This window comes from Strix aluco, chromosome 7 (assembly GCF_031877795.1).
Source record: "Strix aluco isolate bStrAlu1 chromosome 7, bStrAlu1.hap1, whole genome shotgun sequence".
Taxonomy (NCBI): domain Eukaryota; kingdom Metazoa; phylum Chordata; class Aves; order Strigiformes; family Strigidae; genus Strix; species Strix aluco.
Window position 1 is genome coordinate 17,585,920 of NC_133937.1, and position 23,672 is coordinate 17,609,591.

General features: G+C 34.3%; 1 protein-coding gene across 5 annotated transcripts in view; it reads right to left on the minus strand.

Annotated features, from left to right (window-relative positions):
- Positions 1-23,672, minus strand: part of ADK (adenosine kinase) — a 290,826-nt gene that overhangs the window by 167,645 nt on the left and 99,509 nt on the right. For 3 of the 5 annotated variants that reach the window (XM_074830614.1, XM_074830615.1, XM_074830612.1), the window contains exon 5: positions 3,810-3,854. The exons of the other annotated variants lie outside the window; for them this stretch is intronic. In XM_074830614.1, the coding sequence (XP_074686715.1) occupies positions 3,810-3,854 (45 nt within the window). The remainder of the gene's footprint in view (positions 1-3,809; positions 3,855-23,672) is intronic. 5 annotated transcript variants of the gene reach the window in all.

Genomic DNA, 23,672 nt, shown 5'->3' on the forward strand with positions numbered 1-23,672 from the left:
AAAAAAAAAAAAAGAATCAGATAAATATCCATAAGGAACTGCTTTCCAAAACATACTCTGGGACCTTTTTGTTCCTACTAGCATCATAACCAATAACTGTTTAAAAAAACAAGTACACAACTAAATGAAAAAATCTTGTGGCCAAAATTTGGTGTGATACACTCTTGGCCTGTACATGTCATAAAGGATAGTCAATGTTATTAAATGAGACAGAAATATTCAGCTGATGCATTAGGAATACAGTAACTTTATTAATTGTTATAAAGTTTGATTTTTTTTTTCCCCTCATGGGAAATTCTAAATATCCAGAATTATCTGTTCTTCTTTATAATAAATCTGACATAAAATATCTCCATCTGAGCACACATAATAGTCCATTTACTTTTTAAAGAAATATCTTAATGTATACCTTATAGAAGATGATGATGTAAGACAGTCTAAGCAATAATGTAATTCATAATCTCTGTTGTTTTCTGCTCAGGGGCATTTACTGCTTTCAGCAGCCTCAGGCATGCCAACAACCCCATATCTTGCTTGCACTGGCTGCAGGATATGCTAATTGTGAATCCTGAAGATGCAACACATTAGACAACAGGTACTTAATCTGAAACCTTAATTTTATACGTGCTAATTAATTTGGATCTAAAATTATATTATTATTACTTGGGTATTTTGTATAATCATTTTCTGGACAGAACAAAATCCATCATACTTAAAATGCACAAGTGTACATATATATAAAAAACTCAACATCTAAGAAAAACTAAAATCAAGTGTTTTCAAACTATAAATATCTTGGGATATGTTCCTTCTCAGAAAGATAAAAACTGCAATGTCATTTTAAGGATTCTTTCTGCAGTTTTTGGATATTGTCATTATTGTTAGCTGTTCTACTAATGTTAATTACATCATTACATGATTTCCCATGGATAACAACTTGTAATGCCATCTACTTATTCTCTATAGAGTCAGAGGAACACAGGAGATTAGGATGCTGTCAAGATGATAAAATGACATCAAATGCAAATTTGTATTTGTAATACGGCATGCAAGATTTGGAAATGCTACTTAAAACAGAAGCAGCAAACTAGCTTCGGGCACTGAATGTATGCTTCAGGCAGTAGATGTATGAAAAAATGCTAATACATTAGAATATCTGAAGCAACAGGAAAAAATATTCTACCTAAACTTCATTAGGAGGAGAATCTGTCAATAAATCAACTCAAAGATAAGGACAAGTATCAGTATTAAAACACTCACCAATTATAACTGGTATAACACCATTTCTCTTGATGCAAAAGCTAACAAGTAATGATATGAGGTTAACTGATTAGTCCTTATTTTTAATTTTCCAGAACAAGTTCCTAAGTATTTCAGATACTTTTAATACAAAAGCCAATTTTCTGCTCTTATATTGACGGAACCTGACTGATATCAGTAGGATTATACCAGTATGGATTAAAAGAGAATTTGGTCCTATTATCTTAAATCTGGTGAATTGTTAGTTGTTATACATAGTATATGACTATTCAAGACTAAGTCCTCAGGACACAAATACACTGCTCTATTAGTGGGCTGTGAGGACATTCATTAGTAACTGTAAAGCAATTTGAAACTGAACAGACCAGATCAATGCTAGACACTGTTACAAAAGTACTGCTAATGCATATGATTTTAAAGACAACATCACCACTTTTTATTCCTAAGAAAATATAAACACATTTATTTTTACCAGTTTAGGTGCAAAAACTACTTCTATAAAACCAAAGCAATTTAATATTAAAAAGAGCAAGCTGAAATTAAGTTAGAAAGTTCAGGTGTTAACAAATACAATTTCTGCAGATCCATTATTTTAATAATGTTGAAAGCATTCATCCCTGTATTAACAGGACATAACCCACACTCCAGAAAAGGCTGTAGAGATCTGATATGTTATACAAAATACTTTTTTTTTTTTTATATTGACACTAGAGAGGGGTTTGTTTGTTAATATTCTTATCAGTATGGCCATGTGATTACTCTTGATTTAAGACAGTCTAAAACAGGACTGGTCAAATTGTTACTGAAGGTTAAAAGCAGCCTACTACTGGCCAGGAGCAGCAGTGGCCAGTGGCAGCAGGTTTATAATGCATATACTCCCATATTCACACTTTATTGTACCACATATCAATGTACAGGGGTTGCCCTGTGGCTACATGTTAAGAGACAGCCTAAGTCTTTCTAAGGGTCTCACTCTCTAGGGAGGAGGTATGGATTGTGTACCGCCAATCCATCACATCACATCACTACCATTGCTTCTATTTTTATAATTTTTATTTACCATTTCTTTTGCCATTTTAATTTTACTATTATTTTCCAGAAAACAAATGTAGCTGTCACACAAGGATAGCCTGACTTTTCTGAGGCTGACATCTGTTATGCTCTAAATTTCCTTGAAAGAAATTTCAGAGGAGCAAGACCACAATCATCAACTTCTCAGAGGGCCTGACAAGTATTTATATTGTTTAAATTTAGCCTAATAAGGCTAACATTTCTACTGATGAAATGCAACATGGTAATGAAGATTCTTCATTTTCAAACCTCTCCAGTTTTCTCCTGGAAGTGCACATCCACTTAGATTTTCACTAGAAAGATTCCATACAGCAGACAAGCATTTCTCATTCTATTTCTATGGACCACTTAACAAGTCCATGATCACTTTTAGATCACTTGAATACCTACAAACACAAGGCAAATACCAAGCAATAGCCTCCTTCAAAGAGCAAATTAGAAATGAACCCAAATTTAGTTAGTTCAAGTCAACATTTTCAGTATCTGCTCCTATTCCACCACCACCCCAAAACCAATAGAAAGTTACAAAGGAAACTAGTATTACCAGCTTATAGCTAACCTTTGTTAACAGACCAGCCTGTCATGCCTGGTGTGTCTAAAACCAGATCTATCAATTCTTCAGGTTGCTTCCTCAAAGAGGAGAAATAATTGCCATACTGAGAATTCTTTCTAGATTTAGCGATACTAAAAGCTCACCCTTTCATAGCAATGATTTTGATGAGTTGCCTCTCTACAACCGAGACCCAGCACAAGCATATCATCTTCTAGAGCTTTTTACACACAAGCCAAAATAAACACATTATTTTGCAAAATGTATTTGTTAAAATCAAGTCTATCCCAGTATTTTAATATTTTGGAAAGTCTATGGTGACAAATGTAGGAAAACAATGTTATTACAGTTATTCCTGCAATTAAATATGACATAGTATAATCATGTCAACTTTTTCTTTTTAAAAAAAAATATTTTCCTCCACTTAAGGCCAAAAGTAGCATTCTTAAATCAAGGAACCATATCCAATTTCCTTGCTAATCCATTATCCATTTTAACAACTGCTAAAGTCTAAACAAAAGGTAGCAGTGTTAAAAAATGAGAATGAGAAATACATCAAAAGGGTATCTTGGACTGTTTTGGAATCAGGTTTTACAAAGACAACAACTCTGCTGTTCTGTAGGCTGCACATTCAGAAGATATTAATGTAGGAAGGTGTAAAAATCCTTTTAACCCTGACTTTACCAGAGATCACACGCATAGCAAACTCCAAGTGTTACAACATTAAGCTAACCTCCCCCTCCCCAAAAAAACCCAAAACCTTTCAACAACAACAAACCTGCAATGCTGATACAGAAGTCTAAGCTTATTCCTCAAACGTGTTAGACTCCTTAAAAACCAAAACAAACAAAACCCCCCCCCCGAGCACAAAAACCCTCTTAAATTTTTAGTAAACTGTCAGTCCACACCACTGCCAGTTTGTACATACCAAGTTTAGGATTAGCAGATTGCATTCCTGTACACTGAGAAAGAACTAGAACAGAGAAAAGAAAATTCAGAGAGAATTCTGCAGCACAGCAATGAATTCTGACAACTGACAGTGTGCAATGATGGATCCCACTTAGAGAGTATTAACAACTCCTATCAAGTATGTAGGAATCAGCTGATTTATGGAACTCAGAGTTTTAACGCTGCACATGAAATTTCTATTAAGAGAAAAATCCAGTGTTTTGGTAAGATGTAAACTACCTTAAAGAAAGAAAGTGATTATAACTACACTACACATATGACTCAGCATTATATAGTGATCCAATATTTTATTTTGTCACTTTAACAGCTTAAATACATCTCAAGATGTACCTTCTTTATTGTAATATACAGCTATTGTACAACAAACTCTTTATGGCAGGAGAGTACTTTTTGGTCGCTTACAAGCATGTCACCAGAAGATGACATTCACTTTGCTGGTTTCCCCAGTAAAAATTCTACTTTTCTGTCTGGGAGAGTACATCACCCAACAACTTCCTACTGCAGCTACCTGGAAAGCAATCACAAATTGTTCTCCCTTGAGCAAACTCAGAGCAATTCCAAGACAAGGTCTCCTTGAACTGTAGTAATGAAATGAATGTACCTGGAAGAAAACCAAGCTATTGTTACTAGTACATGGGTAAAATTTGTTCAGTCAATCACAACAAATTGTTCCCAGGTATGCATATCTGCTTTCATCAGAATACATAAAATCATTGTCTTCAGCATACCCCTACAAATTTAAAGGTAATCATTGATAAGCAATTATGAAGCCATTTTCCATGCGCATATTTTGTACCAAACTCCAGCGAAAGCCTAAAGTTTGGTTCAGAAAACCTGGCAGATAATAAACCACTTCAACATTTACTTCACTATACTGTGTCATATCAAAAAGAAAAAAGGTTTTGCTTACTCAAAATTGGCTAAAATAACATTCACCTAAACCAAGCAATAAATATTGTATATGCAATCAGTATTATCTGTATTATTTGTTGTGTTCTGAAGATAATGCCTACCACAAGGCTCAGTAAAGATGGACTTGCACCTTGTATTTGGAAAACAAAATTACTTCTTCCAAATATGCAGTCTGAGATCCAAATCACTCAGTGAAACCTTCTACATGTACACTAACAGGAGCTCCAGTTATCTGCAGTCTTCTGCACAAATTGTAGGGTCTTATATCATATTGTGTAACAAAAAAAAATATAAAATTTTAAAGCCACTATCTACAGCTCAATTTTTTCAGATCATCACAGCAGCACTCAAGAAGGCATTCACATTTTTTTCAGACACTACTTAAAGTAACAGAAGCATGGTGGAGAGAACAGGTTACAAAACTTTCAGAACAACCCAAGTGCATTATTTTCTGTTCCACAGTCAGGCCTAGAATAGAGCCAAACAAGAAAACGTAAGAATTCTAACTACCCTTAACTCTCTGACTTAACATACAGAGAATAGAAAAATGAACACAACACTACTAACACCAAGTGGAGCAGCAGAAGAGGTCTGAATACATAACTCAGTAGTTCTCTTAAAGTCATCAAACAATTTCAGTGAGTAATTCTTCATGAGGTTACTATAATCATGTTAAATGTCAAAATGGCTTGCAAAACAAGTAATATTTTTCTTTATAAGCAAACTTCAATAAAGCTCTCCTTTCACCTTATTTAATTGCGCAAATAAAACATGCTCCTTTTACATCTCACAGAATCAGTAACAAAATTATGCTTTTTTGTCACGCTATACCTTCACCATAACCACACAGCAAGTATCCAAAAGTTAACTGATCCAATAGCTCTGCCTTGGCAAATCAATAGGTTTCTGCACAGTACAAAGTAAACTAGTACATCACTCAAATACTTTTTTTCCTTCGAGTCTAATGATCACATTTCAGTAACCAATGAACCAAACATAGCTCAGTTAATTCCTTTACTGCATGAAGAAGTTATTCTTCTCTTCACATTCAGGCAAAACTCCCATTAGTGGGAGTTGTGCATGTTTATCACAGCGACAATAAAGTCTTTTAGATACACAGTACAGAGTCTGCAGGCAAGTGTGAAGATCCTTTAATAATATACTGTACTTCCTGACTCCAACACAGAAAAGCTGAACTATTTAGTCACACCAGAGAGTGGGGACAGTCATCGTAACTGCTAGGAACTACTTCTGTTTGTTTGTTTTAAAGAACTCTAACTTGAGGGTCATACATAAAAACACTGAAGAGGAGAAATTTTGTCTTAACTTTGAATGTGTTAAGACAATGCAACTTGTAACTTTAAAGAACAGGAAAAAATCATACGATGGGAGAAACGTTCCAGGTGGGTGGATCTGCAGATCTGAGGAACAAATCAACAATGCAATGTACAAACAGAATAAGGTCTTAGGGAAGAGGTAAAAGTGGTGTTGGGGGGAAGAAGCCTCAACAGTCTACAATATGAAAAGAAAATTGAGTAGAGTAAGATCTTACAATGTTCTACATACTAAAATAATTAAATTTACAAGTTTGACACTGAATTTAATTTGGCTAACACAAGCTTATCTGCATCTTTTTTTTTTAATCTGCAATTTATGCTGTCTTTTTGTGAATTTATTATTAATTCAATCTAGAATATTGGGCAGAGCCAGACAAAGTTATATAGAGGGTGAAAAACTGTGGCTTTAGATTTCTCGAATTTAAGTTTTCAGAATAAATTAAACCTAATACATTTTTAAATACTTCATAAATACTGTGATGCCCATGTTCAGTTTTACAGCTACAGTTTGTATAGTCTAAACTCAAATTATTCTTAAAACACTGAATAGAAGACTGGATTCTTTCAGCTACAAAAGAAAAGTTTCTTTGAAAGACTGCCAAAAATACTTTTATAGCTGATATGTAGCTGACACATTAACCTGCTAAATGTTTGTGGAAGTACTAATGACTAAGCAAGGGATATCAAAGACAGTGAAGAAAAGAACAAACAGCTGCCAGTACTTGGCATTCCATTCTGCTATCATAGCTAATATGATTGGCAAAGGAAGTTACACCTATTTTATAATAATAATACTACATTTGGCAAAGACTTCTAGATGGAAGTATTCCAGCACTTGATTTTCCGAAAGGTGTTGTATGATTCATTAGAAAGATCAAAATAAAATATACTACTACTGTAACTGCAATACTGCAGAGAATTATAAAAATAATGCATCCAGATATACTTTTTATATCATCAGATTGTGATGTAGTTGAAAGCATTCAGTCAAATATATATCAATGTCCAATTGACTTGGTGCTGACCATTTTACTGAACAGTGGTTTTTTGGATACTATGATATAGCATAAGGGTCCAATTTTAAATAATCCATTCTACATTAGCAATGATAGGAAATATTAAAAATTTCATCTGACTATCCACTGAAGAAGCATGAACATTAACATTTAAGAGCTACCTACAGCTTTGAAAATCCCCTCAAAAATCCTAGGTTGTATAAAAAGCCAATAAAACTTGGAGTTTCTAACTTAAATGTACTATTGGTCTAGCAATTACTCTACTATTCTAAGCGTAAAATGGAACTCTACATGTTTATGATGATCAATATTTATAACTTATTTTTTACCCAGTATGTCAATCTTTATTATATCTTTGATATACTTCCAATATTTAATAGATTTCAAGTACTGATTCTAAACTGTTACAATAAAGTGATTTTAAAAAAATACTGGTTTCAGAATATATAGATTGTTGTTGCAAAACAGTTGATTACAAAAACAGTATTATGATAATAGCAAGTGTCATCATGAAGCAGAAAAAATTACGCAAAAATTGACTTTAAAGCCATTGGGGTTACCAAAGAGATTAAATTAGTCAGATATAACTGGTTTTAGAGATTAGGATAAAGTAAGTACAAATGATATAAAATGACCACTCTCAAATAATACAAGGAGAAGAAAAGGGAAAACATCATATAGATAACTGAAGATGTGCAATGTGACCTCAACATCATGCAAGATTACAGGCACTCTTCTTGAATAGTTGAATGAAATGTATGGAGGTAAAAGTGGGAAAAATGCCACACAGACTTCCTAAGGGCAGATTATGTCAGACAAATCTGACATTTTTCTTTGATATGTAATATATCTAGACTTGACTGAAATATTTGATTTAATGCTGTAGAGGAAACTATTAATGAAGCTGCAGAAATGGTAACTGGTAGTACACAAATCCCAGGAAAGTAATAGGCAGTGGTGCCTGGCAATAGGTTATCCTGAAATAGGGATCATCAGGCTTCAAGCAAGTTAATGCTGGAGCTCCTCCAGGATCAGCCCTAGGACAGATATTACAAAACACTAAGAGAGACTCCACAGAACAGTGCTAATGAGATTTGCTTACAAAGAAGCTCAATAAAGAGGAAAAGCAAAAAATGTTACAGAGGAACCAAATGAATTCAAGAACTATTCAACCGTGAAAACAGAAATGGTTTGAAATGCCTTAGTATGAAATGCAAAGTCACATATTCAATGCCCAGTAAGTTGTTGTTTTGGTGTGTCCCCCCCCCATTTAAAGGTAGGGGCTTATTTGTTGGAGAAAGATCTGGACATAATAATTGACCACAACCTTAGACAACCTGAGATGCCTTAAAAGACACTTTTTTTTTTTTTAAATTTAAAAAAATAGCATTTCCAATATGGACAGTGAAACATTAAGTTGATTGTAAGAATCCTTTTTATGACCACGATCAGAATACCTTTTGCAGTCTGGTCACTGTTTTCAAAACAGAAAAATAAAAATTGAACAGAACAGTAACATCATGAGAATGTAGAGAGTATAAAGGAATCCTAAAATAGTTCAGATTTGTATAGCTTAATAAAGCAAAGGATCACAAAGATTGTATACATTAGACTATCCTCTACAATGAGATTCCTACCTCAGTGAATGAGGGGAGAGCAAGGGATGTTGCTTATCTTGATTTCAGCAAGTTTCTCTCATAACATTCTCAAATGATGAAGTATGGTCTACATAAATGGACAATGAATTGGACTGAAAACCATCTGAACTGCTGGGCTCAAAGGGCTGTGATCAGCCCAGTAAATCTGTCTGGAGACCAGCCACTGGTGGTGACACTGAGGACAATACATCTTCACTAATGACCCAGTTGATGGGACAGATTGCACCCTCAGCATACTTGCAGTCAATATGGAACTGTGAATTGTGGTTGATAGACCAGATGGTTGTGGGGGTCTTTGACAGGCTGGAGAAATGGGCCAGCAGGAATCTCATGAAGTTCAACAATGGTAACTGGAAAGCTCTGCGCCTGGGGAGGAATAACCCCATTCACCAGGACAGGTTGGGTGGAAAGCAGTTTTGCCACAAAAAAAAAAAAAAAAAAAGAAGACATGGACGTCCTAGTGGACAACAAGTTAAACATGGCCCAGCAATGCACCCTTGCAAGAAAGACTACTAACAGCATCCTGGGGCTGCATTACGAAGAACGCTGCCAGCAGGTCAAGGGAGATGATTGCTCCCCTCTATTCAGTGGAACATACTGGACTGAGTCCAGTGAAGGGCCACTAAGACGATTAGGGGATTGGCACATCATGAGTAGAGGCTGAAAGAGCAGAGACTGATAAGCCAAGAGAAGGTTCAGTAGAGGTCTTACCAAGATGTACAAATACCTGATAGGAAGGATTGATGAAGACAGAGACAAGCTCTTCACAGTGATGCCCAGGGACAGGGTGACATGCAACAGGCACAAATTGAAATACAGGAAATTCCATTTAAGCATAACAAAGACACTTTTTTACTGTGAGGGTGGTCGAAAGTTGGCACAGGTTTCCCAGAGAGGCTATGGAGACTCCAGCCTTGGAGATATTCAAAACCTGACAGTCCACATGAACCTGCTTTGAGAAGGGGGGGGTTGAACTGGAGGGCCTTTCAAACCTCATCAATGCTGCAATTCTGCATAAAGACCAAAATGGCTACTTGAAGGAGAATCTTGACACAAACGTGGAAGCAAGGTAGACAGGAAAAACCCAGGACAGAAACTACAACATTACTTACTTTGGAACAGCTTTTCAGAAAAAGTAGAGTAGGGTAGAAAACCAATCAGATGGTTTTTAGATGAAGCTGACAAATTCGTGGAGTAAAAGACATAATTGCCTGTGGTATCTAGACAACTTCAGGTCTTTCTCTTCAAAGAATAAGATAACTTCATACCTTACATCTGCAGCTACCATGAAATAATACACCACTGAATATGTACACAATTGAGCATTCATTTTTACAGTCTCCACAGATGTGCAACAATCTTTCAGCAGCCCCAACTTTAGTGAATCCTGTCCTGTATTAAATGAAGTATCTTCTTCAGGCAATTACAAGTTTTACATTTAAATAGCATGCTAAACTACGTTTCTTTAAGCAAAATTAACCAGAAAATTTTAACTAATGAATATTTCCAAAACAAAGAACAAATTGTACATAGTCTGTGTCTCACATGACACCTTTGATGTTTACAGAGAATGACAGGATCTCAGACTGACAACTTACAAAGCCTCCAGAAGCCGAATTACAAATGCTTATATGAACTTAACACTTTAATATTAAGTAACTGTAACTGGAGCCACTAAAGTACGTTAGTCCTTACCTTTTTTACCTTAGAAATATGTTAACTAACATACCTTGAAAAGAATTGAAAATGTTAATGACTTCCACCAGCTTGTAAGACACCAAAACCAACCACCTCCCACCCCTCCAACACCACCACAAAAGATTAACAAAACCCCCAAAAAACCTAAGTCCAACATGTCTGTTCGGATTTTTTGAATGTCTGCCTTTAGTATGATTTCTGCAATTAAAAGATAAAATCCTGAACTAATAAGCAAGAGCTAAAAGATGCTAATTTTCAAACCTAAACCTGCAAAGCTGAAACATTCAGAGCAGCCTATGCCACCTCTCCTTCTTGATCTCTGGGTCTCAAGATCACTGTATGTGAGAAGTCTATTTTTTGCTTTATCTATTTTACTCCAAAGCAACTTCACTGCCCTACCAACCATGGCATATCACATAACTTCTGAGCAACTGATTTCATGGCAACAAGCAATAAAACATACTTCTAAACAAACATCTAAACCCACATCAATTGAGATTTTACCTCAGTTTCAAATACAGTAGTCTATGGAGTTATCCTTCCTTCTCATTTGGCAGTTTTAAACTGCTATCACTAGATTTCCTCTCCTGTAAACAGCAGATGTCCACACTATACTCAAAATTGCACTGTAATTATTTTGAAATGGCATGATTCTTACACATAACTTAAAAATTTGACCTGTGTTGGCATTCAACATATGCACTTTGTTGGCTTTTAGAAGTCACCCTACTTCTAGCAGTGTAAATGGACCACTACAAAGTTAAATAAGAATCTGAAGTTACTACTTTATCACGGTGCCCCCCTAGCAAGCTTTTACTACCCCCTGGTCTTACAAAACGAAAACACCACACAAAGAAATCCCCCTTCCCAATTCTCATAACACTTATGGATTCTGTTCCGTCTGATCCATAACCATAACTATAACCATAAACTACAAGTAACCAATCAGTTTCCGAAATGCCTGCTGTGGCATCTCCGTGCTTATTGTATCTGAATTTGAAACTTTGATAAAACACTTTAAAAAATGCTGATGTATCTACCATAATATATGTTTCCAAGGAGAATAAATGCATACTCTAGCTACAGATGATGTGTTATTTATTCTTGCTAAATCAGGGCAGTACTTCTGCCAAATACTTCATTTGATAACATCCTGCATGGAAATACATCAAAAAAGCAAATATATAATAAATACAAGCCAAAAGCCACTGCAAGTCAGGAAAAAAAAGGACCTTGGAAAAAAGGGCCATATTTAACTGCTAAGAAGCCATTGAACAACTATATTTCACTTGAACTGATAACACCAGAAACATCTTTTTCTGACAACTAACATTTAGAAACTGTCAGTTTGTGTGCCTAGCAATCTTTCATCTCTGTAACAATTATTTGTAGCCACATTTTCAATCCTTAAAAGAAGGAAGCAACTTAAATTTTAAGAACGTTGTTCTTCACTAGAAATAGTTTCTGTCAGCGTTTCTTCAGTGTGAATAGAGACTCATGAAAATTTTCAAGTCTACATGCCTAAACTTCGAGAACATGGGCTTCCATGTTCAACAGTACTAGATAACTCCAACTTCTATTGATAATGATTAGAGATAAAATTAAATATCTACTGTGAAAGCAAGGTGCTCAGTGGCTGTGTTTTTGTGTGAACATTTAACCAAAAGAGGACATGAAATATTTCATGAGAAGCTCCTGTTCTCATGTATGGTATAACCAAATGCTATTCTCTGACAAGCTGAAATTGGCTATATCAATCTCCCACTTGCCAGCGGGATAACAGATTTAAACAACTGGGATCATGAAATTTGATTCTCATTTAAATAGTTTCAGGTTCTCCCAGCTTCACTGTTACATGACTTGGGTCAGAGAGGAATAAAAGAATCATTTTATACCCAAAATATATCTAAAATTCTAAATACAACTTCACGTGTTTTCTCAGATCTATAGAGACCTAAATGGTTCAGAAGATAGTAGTCAAAAATGAAGACAGGAAGAAGGGTTAAATGGCAGAAATCCCCTTGTACACTGGTGTGGATACTTAGAAAAAACCTACCAAACAAATAAAAAGCCACAGATATGCAAGAATGCTATTTCAGCCAGAATCTGGAAAAACCAAGAGAAAAAACAAGGGAAGCCAGGGAAGTGCTAGCCAGCAGGCAGCCTATTTGTCAGATATCTGTTGTACAGAAATGTGCATCTCCATGACTTCTCAGGACTTCTCCTACACAGTGGAATTTAGCAAACATGTCTGGCATGAAGATTTCTCGGGTATGCCACCCAATCTTATTCTTTTAAATTATAATAATGACTGTTTCTCCAAAACAGGTGGGCAGTATTATTCATAACAAAAAAAAAAAAAAAAAAAAAAAAAATCACAAAACTACTCAGAAAAGTTTCCCAAGTCAATTTGGCTACACTCTACTGTGACTCTAAATTTCTTTTTACTTAAAGAACTGAAATCAGTAAGCCAAATAAAACTGTATTTTAATAATTTAAAACAAAAGTACTTAAACCAAGATGGAAACATTAAATATAATGCACTTAATCACTTTGATCTGTAATACGGCCCTCCTGGAAGATAGAAAATTAGACAGCTTTCCTGTATGCATAAACAGATATACCTTTTTTTTTAATTGGGACACGAAAAACATGGGTTTTGAAAAAATTGGAAGAAGTAAGATTTCACCTGACCTGTATGCAATGCTCTCAAATAATATGTCATTTTATTGCTTTTGAAAATGTTAGTTAAGAAACAAAATTGATAAAAAGCGAGTAAAAAACTGCATGCCACTGTCATAGTTTTTTACTGAATTACCAATAACACACATACTGAGAAAGATTGGTGTTGAAAAATTACTGCCTGCTAAAATGGATTTAGTACAAACCAGAATGCAGAGTATAAAAGAAAATTGATCACTACTTACAGAGTGCTATAAATGAACACAGTGCTTTACAGATAAACATTAACAGGGTTCCTTCCCCTTAAGAGCGTATAATTGAACTCAAATGGGATACTCTGAATGACAATTAAGGTTTGTGAAAATGAGCAGAGGCATTGTTATTGCAAAGATGAATATAGAAAGAAACAACAGAGACTTTCATACTCCCTGCTTGATTTCCTGCAAAAGCTGTAATTCACACACTGCTATTGTTCTGATGGCTGTATGGATTTGTTCAAAGGAAAGATTACATACCTGTAATTTAAAAGGTGGCAATTGACTATTAGAACTATCAGATTTGATACTCCTTTTATTAATACAGAACACTTAAAGAAAAGATAAGAATTCTGTAATTGATGTGGTTCACTGCTTAGAGTATGACATTATTTTTCATCTCAGGACAAATGAACATAGTTATAGCATGCATTTTGTTCAGATTCTGGTTGTGGTGGAACAGACTGAAAGCTGTTTGACATAGCCAAGATCAATATAGATGAGATGACAAATGACCACCAGCTGTGTAGAGTACAACACAAATGCAATACACAAAAACCAGAAGAGAAACAATCAGAAATAAATGACATCAAGTAGGAAACTGAAAAAGTCTTTGTCAAAAGACAACTTTAGTATAGTTCTCTCAAAAGTCCTGAGACAGTTCACAGATTAATTCACAGAATGGAACTGTACGTGAGTTTATAAATAACACACAATAGGACAGCTGGGAATATTCCTCTGTCACTGGCAGCATCATAAAATTAACAACATCAAGAGCCAGGTGAGTGAGGTAATGGGCACTCTAAACAACAAGCTAGGAACATTTTGATGCAGATGCTGCAGTTGAGAAAAAAATCACACCAGATACTTTTTATAGCTTTAGTAACTTAAAGCTACTCCTTATTCCAGCATCTATTCAGAATGCATCTGAGCACAAAGAATAGACAAGATGGTAAGAGACTTTCTAATAAATTACATAAGAAGGGATAAATTCAAAGATTTCTTGAAGAGTTAGATACTAGACTCGGAAGAAAACTTTGAGGGAGCAATGGTCTGCTTATTAATATGCATGATCACACCTAAAGAAAATCACCAAAATACTATAAGATATGACAGAGGACATGTAAAGCATAGGTAAACATAGAACCATCAATCCAACAAAGCAGGCCTGAGAGATGACATAGTCAAATTGTTTGAGAAATACTCAAATAAAAGCTGGTTTTCAGTTTGTTTGGGGTTTGCCGGGTTTTTTTTGTGACAAACAGGAAAACCACTTGAAATAATTAAGCAGGAAAAGAAGTATTGAAAAAGAATCAGAAAATATTACTTCTTTTTTGGTCAAATCAATTAAATTTAGAAGCTACTAAAGTAGCATCTGAAAATTAGAAGTATCTGAAAATTTTTCAGACAATTAATAAAGTATTTTTAACCACACATTAAGAAGTTGAGCTTTAAACATTATCCTTTGACACAAGGGAAAAAACACCTATTTTTAAGCGTCCTCATTTCTTGTCTGTGAGATCTGAGAAAAGGTGTCCACCCACATGTAACAGTATCACAGAGTACAAGAACAATCCAACCACCAGAAAGGAAGAACAACACTGCTGTGGGATCATCCAAATATCTGCAGTGTTGTAACTTCTGACACAAAAGGCAAAATTAAAGTGAAAATTATATATACAGTTATAGAAGTAGTTAATATACCTCTTAATTGTTTATAGAACTTAGCAAGACAAATTAATTTCCCCCCTTAATATCCAAAAGTACTGCAAATTTTTTGGCCAAAAATGGAAAATATATACCTATGAAGAGAACAAAAATTCATCAATAGTTATCTTAGTGATAAATTAAAATACAAAAAACATTCCACATTTCATCTGTCAGAACAAAGGAACATCTGAAAGGGGTGGCAAGGGACAAACACAAACCCGTAAGTTTAGGTAGCTAATGTTTTTACAGTGCACCTTCATAAGCATTTATTCTGATAGCAATAGCTCATCTGTTTCTGTAAGAGCTTCTGGTCTTGCAGCTAGGAATTCAACACCATGAGATGTGTATTTAACTACACAGATGGGCAAAATAAAGCTGTAAAGCAGGAGCAAATCTGCATTATTGAAACGTGAGACTGAGTAATGATCTCAACTTTTGCAACATTGTAACACTCAGTACAGCATCTAAACATCAACTCTCATTAGTGCTGTTGCTTTAAGGCTTTCCATCTAAAGTAGATCCTGAAATAATACAAAACTTGAGGAAAATACGGAGTGTTATTTTAATAGGATTTTCAGTAACCCGGATTATATATAATAGAAAGTAGACGTTATAAGAAGAAGGGGCTTAGAGTTGCCACTATACCAGTACTATTATTCATTTACTTGAGACAGAAAAACACATTTTTTTGGTCTATGATTCCATATTGTCTAATCTCACTGTAGAATTTCAGCCATAACCTGAAATAACTAGTTAATACACAACAGCGATGAAAGCAATGCTGGCATTTGCAATGTTTCTGTAGTCTATTGCTGTTTTTTGAAAAGAAAACTTGAAATGTGAGCAAGTTTTCACTGAGTTTTGCCAGAATACTTGAACAGAACACAGTACTTTTGCTAGAAGCAAATCAGAGACAAAGAACTCCATTGAAATTAACCACTAAGAACAACATATACATTTAGAAGGATGTGCACTTATGGATGTCATTTTCTTATGCTATTTAAACTTGTAATAAAAGCAGGTTAAACATTTCAGCTTCATTCATAGAATGTGTTTTACAACACGTTACACAAAGAGAATCTAAATCTTTCTCTTAATTGTAGCAGATGCAAAATTAGTGAAAGCTCATCCTTTACTTATTACAGGACTGCCCTCATGTTCATAAATACTGGCTTTAAGTGACAGTTATATTATACAAAATTCTCAGTTGTAAGAATCCTGATAGAAGCCTCACTGTTTTTATTGCGTAATAAAATGCAAGTCACTCTAGTGGAACCTTTAGAATAAATTCCTTTAATATGTCATTAACACTACCTCATAAACTAAATTGTTGATTTGAAAAGGGTACGAGGAAAACTGCATGCATTTCCTGCTGGACAATTTACACCTAAGAATACAGAAATAAGGCTGACTAATAAATTCAAACATTTTTAGTCTAAGATATTTCAGAAAATAATATTCCAAGTTGAAAGACAAAAATAACAGAAGCAAAAGTAATTTTATCATGAAAGCTTAAAGACATCGATGCTAGAAAACAGTAATTGTTTCTAATCCTGAGAACACACAATGGAAGAAACCTAGTATCAGTTCATCACTATTACATTGTGAGATTATGCAAATAGAAACAAGCAGAGTTTAATGAGAGTCCAATATAGTGAAGAAAAGCTGGAATACAAACAGACTCATGAAAAGTTTAGATCAGCTTCATGATCTTTTCCAACTGCATCATGGCCAAAAGAACTTCTGCAAGACTAAGTGGCAGCTGGAGAGTCTTTGCCTGTTCTAGGTAAGCTCCTGAGACATTGGGGAATGTACAATGATGTATTTATAAATTCACTGGAATCACGATGGACTCAGAACTATGCCTCCAGTAAGTATAGCTCTGAAAGCAATCCAATACTCCTATTGTTTAAAACTGGGATGTTACTTAACACAAGGATCTCACTCTCTGACATTCTGAATATGAAAAGTGTAGCATATCCATTTCAATTCAAGAACAATTTTCTCAATATAAAACGTCTTTTAAAATAGCTACACAAATCATCCATATCTACATTTCATTGGAAGGAAATAATTTTTAAAATTAAATCAATGCACAGCATTTTGATCTCTTAGCAACTGGATTTGTATATTATTCAGAAAACTGATATTTGAATCTCCAAAACCAGATTATTTTGGGTTTTTCTCCCAAAAACATATTGGTCGTACTTTTATCTGTATGATGCCTGGTTAATATTGGTAAGAAATATGAAGCTTCAGATCTAAACAATTATTGACTTATGGGTTACAAGGAAAAATTTAATTTCTAGAAGAAATGTCATTCAGCTTTGGTCGAATGCTGAATTTCGCTGTACTAGCTAGATTATTGATAATAATATAGAGGGCTATATATTTTCTATCTCTACAGTGTCTTTTTCCATCTGAAGCTTAACATGATGCCCTTGTAATAAGATTTTTCTGTCAACATACTTGCCAGTACACATTGTATCATTATCTTATACATGGTTATACTACTTTTAGATCTGAAAATACACTTGTTTCCCCCACTGACTAGAATTATTTTTCTTTTTTTACTCTTTCCCAACAATTTTTCACGTTATCTTTAAAACTGTTAAAATGGTAAATATATTTTTGTGAAACTTTAAATGTTTTAAATAAAACCAAAGCAAACTCTCAATAGTCTTGCATAGCCTAATTAAAAACCACTTCAAAACAAGGGGGTTTTTTAAGCATTTTTATACACACACAGAGGTACACAGAAAAAACAGTCCCCTCCATGCATGCACATACACACAAAGGAATTCTAACTTCCAGTTTTTGAAGTACCTAGTACCTCCAATACTTCTTAAATGATTTACTGAATGTAAGAATACACTCAATACATTGAGTTTGATATATTATTATATGTATTTACTTGTTTTATGCTGGCTGTGAAACATTAAAGCAGAGTTTGTATTCCTGCTAACATGCAGCTCTTAGTTTGTACTGTGGCTATTTCAGTATACTATGTCATGGCCATGGTAACTTAATGATTTTAAATCATTTTCCCAGCTGGACACCATAGACTTTTTGCCTTCCTCATTAAAAAGTGTATTGCATACCCATCTAATGCACACTGGTAAATGTGCATTAAATCTGGAAGTCTTTCTCTATTTGTCAATATTAATATTGAGTTCAAAATATGGAAAAAATACCTTATGAATAAGTACACGATTCCTGAAAACAAACATAAAAACAAGAGAGCTTCAAGGTGATGGAGACAGTGCTCCATTCAAAGTATATCTTTACATTTTTATGGCCCAGATCCCACCATTTTGCAATTCCTGCCACTAATACAGCTGGTTATGGTAACTAAAAATATTTTTCCATCATGCAATTAAGAAACTATTAAATAACGGGACATGTTAATAACTCTGTCTCATTACCACATAAGAAATCATTATTGTCACCACACAGTATAATGTAATGCTGGATTAATATAGTGGAAAATTGCTAATCATATAATAACATTTCAATGTTTTTACTACATTAGCAAAACTGATTAAGAATAAAGTGCAAATAATAAATAAGACAGAATTTTACAAGCCAGGAGAAAATTACAAGCAAAATGACAGCACTGAGAATGCTGCTGTAGCCGATAATATAAATATCAATTATGTTGTGCTTCTGGCTAGAATTTAAAATACTTCAGAGTTGCTGATACACAGCACTTTTGGAAATCAGATCTATTCTTCTATGTCTTAAATAAAACTAAAAATTGTTATGGCATTTTCTAATTGCAATGGAATTTGCAACCAAACGGGAATTACTTTAAAGGTTGGAAACCATCTACAATTTTAACTTCTGTTAAATTGTACACATTTTTAAGCATTACATTATAGTAAGAAAGGTAGCAGATAATTTCAACTTTCAGCTAGAAAATAACTGTATAATTTTAATAATCCCCTGTAGCATATTTAGTTATTACACTTTTGACTTAGTATGCATGAAATGGAAAATACTAACAGGATCCAATTTCTTTTAACATCCAAGTAGTTTTTTCTGAGGACTTTCAAGCATCCACAAAAACTACTTCTAATTTAAAACATCCTTTCTGTAGCATGCAAGTTCCAAAAAGCATGATGAAATATGAGATTACAATAGAAAAGCCTATCCCTTTTATCAGACTTCATTTTGTATACTCTTACAAAATATTAAAGAATTATAATGGATTCATTAGTAATTTAAACATTCTAAACAGTGCATATCACTTTAAAACCAGTTAACAGCATATATTCAGATGCTTCTGCAATTTCTTTTGATATAAAGAATGCAAAACAGCATTGTAAACACAACTTTTACTAATTCTAGCAACTCTAGTGCAATTCAGTTTACAGACTTGCAAAATGAGTTTGAACTAATCTGACTTAAGTATAAACATAACTTCAATAAATATTTAATCACAGAATGCTGCTTTAGACCTTTATTAATTTCAATAATGATTTTTTCAAGTATTGAAAAGAATAAAACATTGCAAAATGTTTTCTTTTCTAACCTCACAGACAATAATACTAAGTTAATGAAAGTGAAATTTTGATATCCCCTTTCTTGGAGTCTCCCTGCTAGATTTATATTCAATTACAGTACTAATTAGGTATGTTTTCAGTTACAGTACTATACCATACTTCACTACGCACCTCAGTCTCAGACAAGTTTTTGGCACTCAGTTGCCATTAGAAATTAACTCAAGTTCCACAGAATGTCAACATCCATTTCGTATTCCTCTCCATTGTTAAGAACTCATCTCTTCTCACTTGGTTTTAAATTAGAGATCGAAGTGGATCATGAATGCAGTAGATTGGGAATTTAATTTCATTCCATTTAAGATTTCTCATTTAAAATGTACGGTCTCCCTGAAACCAAGGCATAGTGCAGAAAGGTATCTTTATTTGGCAAGATTTTTGTTGGGGAAGATTGCTCACGTTGAAAATGCATATCCTCATCAGAGAGACAGACCCGAGCACACCCAACAGTTTTACTGCAGATCACCTAGCTAGGGTGTTGAGAAATGGCAAAGCACATTCTGAATACAGGTTTTCTGCATCCCAGTGACTGCATGGACTACTTCAGTATTCCTGGGACTGATTACTACTTATACTCATTTGGCTCAGTTGGTAAAGGTTCTTGAAAAATCTGGCTCTTGAAATCTTTAAGCACTGCATAGGAAGGAAAGACTATTTGCTGACAAAGCTGAGAGTGTGAAGAGTCACAAAATACAGTGAAACTTCATTATATGACAGAGGAAAAGAAAAAGCTTCTCTATATTTTCTTCCTCAAATCCACAGAGATACCAGTCTTCCTCTAGTAAATAGGTGCTTCAAAGTCTGGATAAATTTGATTCTTATGCCCATGTTAGGGAGTACTATCTTTTATACTGATAGAAAACCCTAAGAAATAGAGGGAGGAGTAACAGGAAAACAATTCTCTGAATATTCAAACCCTGTATTTGTCAGTTCCAAGTTCCCAACTTTGAAGTTACATTTTTGTAATGCCTAAATTAACAAGATTGAAATACATAAAAAGCTACCTAAAAATGCCTGAAAAGGGGTTTTAAAACAAACCTAACTTCAAATTTCATTGCTGTTAGATGATATTTAAATTTTTATGTTCCAGTTCATTTTTAGAATGAGATATTTAACTACTCATCTATCCCACATTTCAGTTTCAATTTCTGAAGCCCCAAACTGAAAAAACTTGCCCTGACATTCATCATCTTAAGTTACATTACTAGAAGTGTAGTATCTGCTGACTAGGACTCATAACTTCCTTCATGAAAGACTGGAATAATGAATTTAAATCAGTATCTGATCAAGGTGGCTTACATTTTCGCATGGGGTTTTACAGTTTATGGATTTTTATCTGTAGTGCAATCTCAAAACAATGTTTTTGTGAAGAATGAGTTGATACTTCCTGAAATTCACAGGAATGAGGGAAGACTTGATAGCAGGTGCATAACTCATTTATTCTTACAACACATACTTGTAAAACAATCTTATTCTATTTATTCAGATAAAAACAACCACTTAAAGTACTGACATAATAAATTTTTTTGCATTTTAAAAACTAACTTTCCTTTTTTAGTATATTGGTCCCAGTGGAAATTTAAGAGTTTCTACAGATGCTTATTTGCTGCAATTCAAAAGTATTGTCTCAAATTCAGTTTACACATATAATCTCCAAAACATCACTGCTTTTGGGTTTTCAACTTACACCAAGAAAATATGATACAAAATAAACAACTTGTAACAGGAATTAAAGGCCAGAGTTTACCAACAAAAGCAAAGGTATCCTAGCTGGAAGCCTCACCTTAACGGCTTGGTGTCTAGGTAATGAACCGCATGCCACGTACAGATCAATCACAGATGTGAAACTGTTACAACACCTAGACACAACACACTAGACTGAGGACAGCAAGTAGATCCACACTGAAAGTCTGTTACATGTGTTCTCAAGATGTTTTATTGTATTTCCTATTAAAGAAACACCAACAGTTTTGAAAGGGAAGATAGCCATAGATTTGAATAAAAACATGCAACTCCTTTGTTCCATTACCTAAGAAACCATAACCTATGAGTACATGCAAGTTGAGCTGCTACTGTGATTAAATAATTATGCTCTAGTATCACAAATTATGTCGGTCAATGGTGTTATGCCTGCTTAAGTAAAGAGAATGCCAAACCCAGGCACATTTTTGAGGAATTTTGCAGTGTTGTAGACCAATCCCAATAGTAAATCTTTTTATTTCTAAGAAGTTATTGGACATGTTTGAAAGAGAGGCTATTTCTACAGTAAAAGCTCACTTTTCTCATCTAGTATTTCCTCTCCCACCATCATTTTGATCAGAAATTGATGGGTGCACATGCAACTTGATTTACTGAGAGACAGGTATAGAATCAGACTAAAAAAGGTCAAAGTGAAAGTAGGTAAAATACAACTGCCTGATGGCATTCTACCAAAGACTTTCCACTTCCCCAGGAACAACTATTTTTACATTCTGGCCCAACTGTAGAGCTAAATATTCCTAAAAGTACCAAAAAAAAAAAAAAAAAAAAAATCAAATCAATCCTTATTTTCCCCTCAGTTGTCTTTCAGTCTTGTCTGAACTCTTTACTATGTTTATCTTGCTTTACACTTAAATCTGTAGTTATGTTACTCCACAGAAAGCAAGAAATGAAATGGCCATTATCATAAATAGTTACTGAAAAGGCATAGACATTCATGTCAATGAAAGAGTAAAAAAGATCATAGAAGTTTGGAATTCAAAACAGCATGATAAAAGAGTTGAAGCAAATAAACACAAAGGTATAATAATGGGTTATCGTTTTTACATACTGTTTCCTCTTATTTGGCCACTAATTTGTGAAAGCAAAAAGAGAATACTGCTGCTTTTATCATCCTAATACCTTTTAATATATTTCCTTCCTGCAAATTAAAACCTGAGCATAACTAGTAGCAGTAATTATGCTTGTCATTACATACAAACACATGTGCTTCAGTCCAAATCTAAGTTGACTAAAGTCACCACCACTGAAGGTTTTGCACTAGAAGTTTCTAATGCATAGCATCCAATTATCTCCAACTTTTAGATACCCCATGAACTTCAGAGAAATATACTGCATTGAAATGAAGTTAAAATATTTGACTTAATAATTAAAGCAGTCTCTTTCATATAATATGCTTCAATCTACAAATTCAGGCTAAAAGATGCCACTGAATGATTTAGAAAAGAAAGGTTCTAGAATGTGCCTTTATCAATGAAGACTATCTGTGCACTGCCACTCAATGCTCTTAGGAGTTGTAATTTCCATCAGATACTGATACAATGCAAAGGGTAGGAAAGGAGAAGGAATCACAAAGTATTTGTCTCATTCTTATTTCTGATACAATTTTGAATCAAGGCCATAGGCCAAAGAAAGACAAGCAACTACTTTAGACCCTGAAGACTTGTGACACCTTGGTAACTCAGAGTTCCTCAGCTGTACATGAAAGTTACAGAGGTAACTCAGCTGTACATGAAAATAAGCTTTCTTTCCAACTCAAATATTTATGGCCACACATAACTATGGTATATCCATACAAACTAAAGCAGTTGATGCAAATCACACATTCTTTCATCCGTTCTGGATTTATTGTCACCATTGAAAGTTTACAGGTGATTCAGAAGGCAGTAAGATCTGAGGTCACTAATTTCCCTTGAAATAAAATTTCTGTGGGCCAATCATCAGGAAAAAAATCTAGACCATATTCAGAGATGATATAAAATGCTCATAAAATCTATTGCTTTACATTGATTTGACTCATTTGTCCTCTGTTAGGATGTGTAAGTTAGAGTTCATACCTATAAATTACTTTCTTGTATCTCCAAATTTGATGACTACTTTCCAGATTTTGCAGCTGTTATTTTTAATAGCTCCCCTGTTTCTGAAGAGGACAGCCATTGCGAGAGAGATCTTTACAGCTAAAGGATACACACTCCCCCAGGTAGTCCAGTCAGCTTTGATATTTAGTACCATGCT